We start from the raw sequence: 9841 nt of genomic DNA, 5'->3' as shown, positions 1-9841 counted from the left end.
AGAGACGCTTAATATGGTTTTCATAGATGTATCACTATTTTTGTTTTATTTATTATCATTAATAATAATAAACTTTAACTTGGCAGTCATGCATATTATTTGTCTTTAATGTCATTTAACATTAATATTTTTAAGGTTTAAATTATGTATCGATTTGACAACTTTGATTGATAAACAAAATAAATAAAAATCTCGTCAGCGGTTAAAAGAATATAGTTATAAATATCGCGCTCGTTTCCCAGAGTGCCTTGCGGGTCTGAAAATGGCGTCGCAGTGTCCAGGTGATGTAGTGTTGACACTTGTGTGTTGAAGATCTTCATCATTTCATGACGTCGTTGCTGTCACGAGCGCGGACCCTCGTCTGTCGCAGGTGTGTCCACAGTGACGTCATCGTGGCGTCCAGTCCACACCTGCTGCACAGACTCGCGGCTCAGGTGGAGGTGAGACCAGGATTCATCAGCGAGCAGGAGGAGCAGAGCTTCATGGAGGAGCTTCATCCTGGTCTGAGGAAGAAACGCTACGAGTTCGACCACTGGGATGACGTAAGCAGATGATGATGATGAAGATTCTTATGATGATTCTTATGATGATGAAGATGAAGATGATGATGAAGATGATGATTCTTATGATGATGAAGATGATTCTTATGATGATGAAGATGATGATTCTTATGATGATGAAGATGATTCTTATGATGATGAAGATGAAGATGATTCTTATGATGATGAAGATGATTCTTATGATGATGATTCTTATGATAATGAAGATGATTCTTATGATGAAGATGAAGATGATTCTTATGATGATGAAGATGATTCTTATGATGATGAAGATGATGATTCTTATGATGATGAAGATGATTCTTATGATGATGAAGATGGTTCTTATGATGATGAAGATGATTCTTATGATGATGATTCTTATGATAATGAAGATGATTCTTATGATGATGAAGATGAAGATGATTCTTATGATGATGAAGATGATTCTTATGATGATTCTTATGATGATGAAGATGAAGATGATTCTTATGATGATGAAGATGATTCTTATTATGATGAAGATGATTCTTATTATGATGAAGATGATGATGATTCTTATGATGATGAAGATGATAAAGATGATGATGAATTAATTCATTTCTCACACGTGTTCAGGCCATACATGGTTTCCGTGAGACCGAGCGACTGACGTGGGGACCATCATGCCAGGAGGTCTTGGATCGTGTCCGGTCCGTGGCGTTTCCTCAGGGAGGCTCTTTACTGGGCCCGGTCCACGTGCTGGACCTGGACCGGGCCGGCTACATCAAGCCTCACATCGACAGCGTGAAGGTAGTTCTTCTTCAGGAGCCGCTTCAAGATCCTCTAACGTCTTCTGGTCCAGTTCTGCGGCAGCACCATCGCGGGCCTCAGCCTCCTGTCCGACAGCGTGATGCGTCTGCTGAAGCAGGATCCTGCTCTCGAGTGGCTGGACCTGCTGCTGCCGCGCCGCTCGCTCTACATCCTCAGGTCCTTCAGACGCTTCTGAGGTCAGACGTGTGTGTGACGCTGCTTCTCCTGCAGGGACGAGGCCAGGTACCTGTTCACGCACCAGATCCTGAGGGACCAGGAGTCCGTGTTCCGGGGAGAGAAGGTTCCTCGTCAGAGGAGGATCTCCATCATCTGCAGGAACCTTCCCAGCCGAGATGACCTTGAAGTATAAACACGTCAAGATGACGACAAAAGACACTTTCAATCATTTTATTAGAAAAGTTGTGAGTCTTGATGAACGTCTTCAGTAAAGTTCTGCTCAGAGGTTCTGGAGCTGGTCCTTCACTCGGTGAGGTAGAAGTGCATCTTGTCGTTGACGTTCTTCCGCTCGGGGTTGAGTCTCTTCAAGATCTGAGCCAGGACGTTGACGGTCTGCTCGCTGCTCAGGCCGGTCCTCTTGGTCTGGAACTTCTTCAGCAGGTCTTTGGTGGTCATGGGTTTCCGGATCAGGTAGCGGCGGACCGCCTCCTCGGTCAGCTGCAGGTCGCTGCTGTGGGACAGAAGATCAGACGCTGGAGCGAGACGGTGACGAGTGAGCTGCAGTACTTGGCGCTCGGAGTGGACTTCCCAGACGACGGCTGTGGCGTGCTCTTGCCGGAGGGGGCGGGGCTCTGGGCGGCGGCGGCGGCGGCGGTGGTGGTGGTGGTGGGCTCCATCTTCAGCCTCTTGGCGGCAGGAGAGTCGGTGCTCGGAGCCGGAGTCTGTCGCTTACCTGCGAGGACGAGACTCGGGGTCAGCGGTCGGGGTCAGCGGTCGGGGTCAGCGTGGGGGTCAGCGTGGGGGTCAGTGTCGGGGTCAGTGTCGGGGTCAGCGTCGGGGTCAGCGTCGGGGTCAGCGGTCGGGGTCAGCGTCGGGGTCAGCGTCGGGGTCAGCGTGGGGGTCAGCGTCGGGGTCAGCTGTCGCACCTTGCTCCAGTTTGCTGGCGGCGGCCCTCAGCGTGTTGGATGTGGACGCCGGGTCTATGGAGGGCGTCCCGGGACGACTGCCGGTCTTGGAGCTTCCTGCAGATCCACGAGCGCCGGGACGTTTGGGCGGAGTCCGCTTCTTCTGCAAGAACCCGTTTAACTTCAGTATTATTATTTTAACCGTTTGATAATATTCATTTAAACACATTTTAACACGGTTACATTTTATAATCCTCACAATTAAATAAATATTTATAATCCGTTTCTTTTAACTCTAAACATGTTTTATACGTTTGTTTCACATCTTATTTGGAGACTCTTATATAACGTTTATATTGAATTAAAACTCATTAAAGATAACGAGGTATGAAGACATGAACAGGTTCATCTGGAGACTCTTATATAACATTTATATTGAATTAAAACTCATTAAAGATAACGAGGTATGAAGACATGAACAGGTTCATCTGGAGACTCTTATATAACATTTATATTGAATTAAAACTCATTAAAGATAACGAGGTATGAAGACATGAACAGGTTCATCTGGAGACTCTTATATAACATTTATATTGAATTAAAACTCATTAAAGATAACGAGGTATGAAGACATGAACAGGTTCATCTGGAGACTCTTATATAACATTTATATTGAATTAAAACTCATTAAAGATAACGAGGTATGAAGACATGAACAGGTTCATCTGGAGACTCTTATATAACATTTCTATTGAATTAAAACTCATTAAAGATAACGAGGTATGAAGACATGAACAGGTTCATCTGGAGACTCTTATATAACATTTATATTGAATTAAAACTCATTAAAGATAACGAGGTATGAACACATGAACAGGTTCATCTGGAGACTCTTATATAACATTTCTATTGAATTAAAACTCATTAAAGATAACGAGGTATGAAGACATGAACAGGTTCATCTGGAGACTCTTATATAACATTTATATTGAATTAAAACTCATTAAAGATAACGAGGTATGAAGACATGAACAGGTTCATCTGGAGACTCTTATATAACATTTATATTGAATTAAAACTCATTAAAGATAACGAGGTATGAAGACATGAACAGGTTCATCTGGAGACTCTTATATAACGTTTCTATTGAATTAAAACTCATTAAAGATAACGAGGTATGAAGACATGAACAGGTTCATCTGGAGACTCTTATATAACATTTCTATTGAATTAAAACTCATTAAAGATAACGAGGTATGAAGACATGAACAGGTTCATCTGGAGACTCTTATATAACATTTATATTGAATTAAAACTCATTAAAGATAACGAGGTATGAAGACATGAACAGGTTCATCTGGAGACTCTTATATAACGTTTCTATTGAATTAAAACTCATTAAAGATAACGAGGTATGAAGACATGAACAGGTTCATCTGGAGACTCTTATATAACGTTTATATTGAATTAAAACTCATTAAAGATAACGAGGTATGAAGACATGAACAGGTTCATCTGGAGACTCTTATATAACATTTATATTGAATTAAAGCTCATTAAAGATAACGAGGTATGAAGACATGAACAGGTTCATCTGGAGACTCTTATATAACATTTATATTGAATTAAAACTCATTAAAGATAACGAGGTATGAAGACATGAACAGGTTCATCTGGAGACTCTTATATAACATTTATATTGAATTAAAGCTCATTAAAGATAACGAGGTATGAACACATGAACAGGTTCATCTGGAGACTCTTATATAACATTTATATTGAGTTAAAACTCATTAAAGATAACGAGGTATGAAGACATGAACAGGTTCATCTGGAGACTCTTCTATAACGTTTATATTGAATTAAAACTCATTAAAGATAACGAGGTATGAAGACATGAACAGGTTCATCTGGAGACTCTTCTATAACGTTTATATTGAATTAAAACTCATTAAAGATAACGAGGTATGAAGACATGAACAGGTTCATCTGGAGACTCTTATATAACATTTATATTGAATTAAAACTCATTAAAGATAACGAGGTATGAAGACATGAACAGGTTCATCTGGAGACTCTTATATAACATTTATATTGAATTAAAGCTCATTAAAGATAACGAGGTATGAACACATGAACAGGTTCATCTGGAGACTCTTATATAACATTTATATTGAGTTAAAACTCATTAAAGATAACGAGGTATGAAGACATGAACAGGTTCATCTGGAGACTCTTCTATAACGTTTATATTGAATTAAAACTCATTAAAGATAACGAGGTATGAAGACATGAACAGGTTCATCTGGAGACTCTTATATAACGTTTATATTGAATTAAAACTCATTAAAGATAACGAGGTATGAAGACATGAACAGGTTCATCTGGAGACTCTTATATAACATTTATATTGAATTAAAACTCATTAAAGATAACGAGGTATGAAGACATGAACAGGTTCATCTGGAGACTCTTATATAACGTTTCTATTGAATTAAAACTCATTAAAGATAACGAGGTATGAAGACATGAACAGGTTCATCTGGAGACTCTTATATAACGTTTCTATTGAATTAAAACTCATTAAAGATAACGAGGTATGAAGACATGAACAGGTTCATCTGGAGACTCTTATATAACATTTATATTGAATTAAAACTCATTAAAGATAACGAGGTATGAAGACATGAACAGGTTCATCTGGAGACTCTTATATAACATTTATATTGAATTAAAACTCATTAAAGATAACGAGGTATGAAGACATGAACAGGTTCATCTGGAGACTCTTATATAACATTTCTATTGAATTAAAACTCATTAAAGATAACGAGGTATGAAGACATGAACAGGTTCATCTGGAGACTCTTATATAACATTTATATTGAATTAAAACTCATTAAAGATAACGAGGTATGAAGACATGAACAGGTTCATCTGGAGACTCTTATATAACGTTTCTATTGAATTAAAACTCATTAAAGATAACGAGGTATGAAGACATGAACAGGTTCATCTGGAGACTCTTATATAACGTTTATATTGAATTAAAACTCATTAAAGATAACGAGGTATGAAGACATGAACAGGTTCATCTGGAGACTCTTATATAACATTTATATTGAATTAAAGCTCATTAAAGATAACGAGGTATGAAGACATGAACAGGTTCATCTGGAGACTCTTATATAACATTTATATTGAATTAAAACTCATTAAAGATAACGAGGTATGAAGACATGAACAGGTTCATCTGGAGACTCTTATATAACATTTATATTGAATTAAAGCTCATTAAAGATAACGAGGTATGAACACATGAACAGGTTCATCTGGAGACTCTTATATAACATTTATATTGAATTAAAACTCATTAAAGATAACGAGGTATGAAGACATGAACAGGTTCATCTGGAGACTCTTATATAACATTTATATTGAGTTAAAACTCATTAAAGATAACGAGGTATGAAGACATGAACAGGTTCATCTGGAGACTCTTATATAACATTTATATTGAATTAAAACTCATTAAAGATAACGAGGTATGAAGACATGAACAGGTTCATCTGGAGACTCTTATATAACATTTATATTGAGTTAAAACTCATTAAAGATAACGAGGTATGAAGACATGAACAGGTTCATCTGGAGACTCTTCTATAACGTTTATATTGAATTAAAACTCATTAAAGATAACGAGGTATGAAGACATGAACAGGTTCATCTGGAGACTCTTCTATAACGTTTATATTGAATTAAAACTCATTAAAGATAACGAGGTATGAAGACATGAACAGGTTCATCTGGAGACTCTTATATAACGTTTCTATTGAGTTAAAACACGAACCATGAACAGAGCCGACGCCGTCTCTCCCTCGATGTCACTGTCGTCCGACGTGTCCGACTCGCCGCTGCTGTCTGCGACGCGTTCAGGTTTTAAATCACCGACACGTTTCCATCCTTTATTTTACCTTTTTTCTTCTTCTTTTCTGCCTGAACCGGAGTCTTCTTTCCCTCCTCCTCCTCTTCCTCCTCCTTCTGTTCCTCCTCGTTGGGCTTCTCCTCCTCGCTCTCGTCCTCGCTCTCCGAGGCCTCGTCGATACCTTCAAAGACAGCGTCACGTCCTGCTCTTCAAGTCAAGCGTGGAGAAGAACCTCTGAGGAACCTTTGGGATGATCCTCCTCTTTGCTGGGCTTCTGCTTCTCGGGCTCCTCGTCCGAACTGTGGGACAGAAACGACGTGAGTGAAGAAAGGAGGAGGAGAAAAGCCTTTGATTCAGACCTGCTCTCGTCCGACATGTAGTCCACCTCCAGACCTTCCTGGTCTCCGTCATCACTGTCTTCTAGGGCCTCTTTGTCGCTTCCCTTCTTCTTCTTCTTCTTGCCTTTCCCTTTGCCGGCCTCCTTCTTAGCCTTGGACTTGCTCTCGCCGTCTACGAGGACCACATGTGTTGAAGCAGAAGAGACACGGTTCAGGTCTCCTCACCGTCCATGCTGCTGTCGCTGTCGTCGCTGCTCATCTCCAGGTCGTCCTCCAGGTCGTAGATCCGCAGGTCGCCCCCTTTTCCTCCTCCTTTCTTCTTCTTCTTCTTCTTCCCGGACTTGTCGTCGTCGTCGTCGTCGTCGCCGTGCTCCGTCTCCCGCAGGCGTCTCTGCAGCATGATGCTGAAGTGGTTCACCACCTTGTTCCTCCTGCAGGGGTTTGAGAGGAGTGAGCCTGGTCCTCTGCCTCACCTGGCCTCCCTCACCTGCCCCCCCCTCACCTGCCCCACTCCTCCTCGGCCTCCTCGGCCGTCAGGGTGCGGTGCTTGGCGAGCGGCGTGAAGTTGTACCAGCCGTTGACGGGAAAAGCCTCGAAGGCGCCGTCAGGACACTGAGTGAAGATGTAGTACGAGGCGTTTTCTGTCACGCCGCCTTTCTTGATGCCCTTGAACCTGACGCAGGAGAAACAAACCCTTTCTCAGGCGAGTCCTTCATGGAAACATATTCCTGCACGTTCATATTTTGTTAGTTTCAACGATAGAGTCGGAGTGAAAATCAACGTCCAGATGATATTCAACTACCGTATCTTCCGGACTATAAGTCACAGTTTTTTTTTCATAGTTTGTCCGCGACTTATACTCGACTTATGTGTGAAATTATTACCACATTATTATATCCTTTCAAATGTTATTCTCACACTAAACCACCAGAGGGCGCTCTAGGCCTGTGTTGATCATTTCCACGTAGAAGAGGAAGCATCTTCTACCTCCGGAGTTAGTTAGTTGTTTAAAAGTGACACGAGGATGAAGAGTTATTTGGAGTTACACGGATGGTTTGGTAAACTAGTTAGTTATTGATGCTATAGTTCTCTGAATAACTCTTCATATGTTATGTTAACATACCAGGTTCTCACTTCATGTAACGGAACATTATTCTGTTGTTGCCTCTAGTTTTATTTTAAACTTTCAAGATCACATGTCTGTTCTTGGATTTTATCAAATCAATTTCCCCCAAAAACACGACTTATACTCCAGTGCGACTTATATATGTTTTTACTTCTTTATTGTGTATTTTATGTCTGGAGCGACTCGTGCTCCGGAGACACTTATAGTCCAGAGAATACGGTACACATCGAGAGTTAAAATCTCTCCACAAACCTCTTGCCGGCTTTTCCGTTGACCTTCAGGATCCAGGGCTGATCCTCGGCTTTAAACTCCCGGGTCACGATGCCGAACTTCTTCCTCCTCGCCTCCTCTCGCTGCTTCTTACCAAACTCGCTGCCGGCGGCGCCCTCGGCCGCCTCCTCCTCGCCGTAGATGCGCCGAGCGCTCATGTCTCGCTCCATGCGAGCCTGAGGATGACGTTCAAACAATCAGTTCACGATTTGACGTCTGGTTTTGTTGCCAGATGATTCCAAACGTGTCCAGAAGTATCTCATGGTTTGCTGAGACGCACCTGCGTCCACGCCGAACAGTTGACTTTGTCCCCCGAGTTGAAGGCCATGATGCTGTATTTCTTATTCGTGTTTCTGCCAAACAAAGAACTCGTCGTGAACTCTGATGAAATGTTGTTTGAGTCAAACACTTACTTTGGGACTCGAACTGTGTATTCAGTCGCTGAGGAACTGTTGTTCCCCTGAAAGAAAATGATATATTTTCACTTATCTTTATCAGATAAACAACCTTCACAACAGCAGCAGATACTGAAGGGAACACGTTCACTGATGCAGCACCAAAGATCTACGTTAGTTTAGGTAGAACTTTATTGATTGAAATTGTTTTTTTCATTCAATTAGCCACAACAATACAGCAATTTTTCATAAAAGTAAATAAAAATAAAAGAAGAAAAGAACTAGATGATACGATCCAAGTCTAAGATAAAACATTTATAACACTTGTATACTTATGAATATATATACACAAAAACCTGAAACATGAGAAAACTTCACAAATGATGTTTCTATGACTTACCAGAGACGCCATGATTCAAATACTGTCAACAATGAGTGAATCTGAAGAGAACACGGAAATAACGTCAGTGAAAAGTGGCTTTTCTGTGTTTCAAGAGAACTTCATCCATTCACGAGCGAGATGAAGATCAAGTCAACATTGATCTTTAACGAGTAAAAATAAAGATGTTTTCACCTGCAGTTTGAAGCTAACTCTGTTAGCATCCAGAGCTAAGTCGACAACAGCCTTCCTTCGACGGTAACTTGGATTACGAGAACATTAATTCATTATTTGCTTCTTCGGTGACCAAAGCTGTCCAGCAAGACGTTTGATATGCGAGTGAACTGAAGATAATTAGATGTATTCTCTGCTTAACTATCACTGATGCGCACAGCTTGGTGCGTCGGCCTAAACCTCCCGACTGGAAACATTTGCGCTCACTTTAGTTCCCACACAGTGTCCTGGACTCACTGCTGCCCTCTGTCGCCTCGGAGCTGCACCTGCACACCCTGACCGTCACCGAAGCTACTTCCGGTTTCATTTATTATTATTTGTACTCAGTAATGGATTCACGAGTATGAAAGTAAAATACATTTTTCATGTTTATGAGATAAAAAGACATGAATTTTGATGCTTGACCTCGACGACATGTTCCAAGAGTAGTTTGTCATCATTGGAAGAGAACAACACATGCAAAGATATGGAGATCCTGGTCCATCATGTGTGTGTCTGTCGTTTGTTTGTGTTGTTGTAGTCGTCGCACTGACTCGTCAAGACGTCCACGTCACAGGATTTGCATGTTTGTCTTAGTGTGAAGCTGCAGGTGTAGATGTTCCTCACTCTGTTTCTGCAGGTGTGGACACCATGAGCTGCTCCAGGTCACTTCTTCTAGGTAAGGTTAGGTAGAACTTTAGCATCCAGCCTCAGTGTCTCCTCACGATGGTGCTCTCTGTCTCCAGGCGTCCTCCTGAAGGTGGTCTCCAGCTACCCTGACG

At 41.3% G+C, this 9841-nt stretch overlaps 2 protein-coding genes across 3 annotated transcripts; one reads left to right on the top strand and one right to left on the bottom strand.

The window, feature by feature from the left end:
• The first annotated feature begins 264 nt into the window (after nt 1-264).
• alkbh7 (alkB homolog 7, RNA demethylase) lies at nt 265-1793 on the top strand. The gene is made up of 4 exons (XM_087809464.1): nt 265-542; nt 1158-1331; nt 1384-1508; nt 1563-1793. Exons 1-4 carry the CDS (start codon nt 327-329, stop codon nt 1699-1701), a joined length of 654 nt encoding a protein of 217 aa, XP_087665590.1. The 5' UTR covers nt 265-326; the 3' UTR covers nt 1702-1793.
• On the bottom strand, nt 1725-9254 carry gtf2f1 (general transcription factor IIF, polypeptide 1). 2 transcript variants are annotated; one of them, XM_087809462.1, is made up of 14 exons: nt 9042-9254; nt 8868-8908; nt 8486-8532; nt 8353-8425; nt 8055-8248; nt 7179-7349; nt 6902-7107; nt 6698-6848; nt 6582-6637; nt 6388-6519; nt 6264-6334; nt 2435-2576; nt 2076-2241; nt 1725-2019 (listed from the first exon to the last, which is right to left on the bottom strand). In XM_087809462.1, exons 2-14 carry the CDS (start codon nt 8877-8879, stop codon nt 1812-1814), a joined length of 1629 nt encoding a protein of 542 aa, XP_087665588.1. In that variant the 5' UTR covers nt 8880-8908; nt 9042-9254; the 3' UTR covers nt 1725-1811. The 2 variants fall into 2 exon arrangements, with proteins under 2 accessions (XP_087665588.1, XP_087665589.1); XM_087809463.1 differs by having other exon boundaries at nt 1725-2016.
• Between the last annotated feature and the right edge of the window lie 587 nt (nt 9255-9841).

Source organism: Callionymus lyra, chromosome 15 (assembly GCF_982586985.1).
Source record: "Callionymus lyra chromosome 15, fCalLyr1.hap1.1, whole genome shotgun sequence".
NCBI classification, from domain to species: Eukaryota; Metazoa; Chordata; class Actinopteri; order Syngnathiformes; family Callionymidae; genus Callionymus; species Callionymus lyra.
This window is presented reverse-complemented; position numbering and strand designations above follow the sequence as displayed.

Coding starts and splice junctions, on each gene's coding strand:
- alkbh7 (XM_087809464.1), top strand. CDS start 327: ATGACGTCGTTGCTGTCACGAGCGCGGACCCTCGTCTGTCGCAGGTGT. Junction 543..1,157: donor AGTTCGACCACTGGGATGAC/GTAAGCAGATGA, acceptor ACACGTGTTCAG/GCCATACATGGTTTCCGTGA. Junction 1,332..1,383: donor CTCACATCGACAGCGTGAAG/GTAGTTCTTCTT, acceptor CTTCTGGTCCAG/TTCTGCGGCAGCACCATCGC.
- gtf2f1 (XM_087809462.1), bottom strand. Junction 7,350..8,054: donor AACGGAAAAGCCGGCAAGAG/GTTTGTGGAGAG, acceptor CTCCTGCGTCAG/GTTCAAGGGCATCAAGAAAG. Junction 6,335..6,387: donor AGAAAAGAAGAAGAAAAAAG/GTAAAATAAAGG, acceptor AACGCGTCGCAG/ACAGCAGCGGCGAGTCGGAC.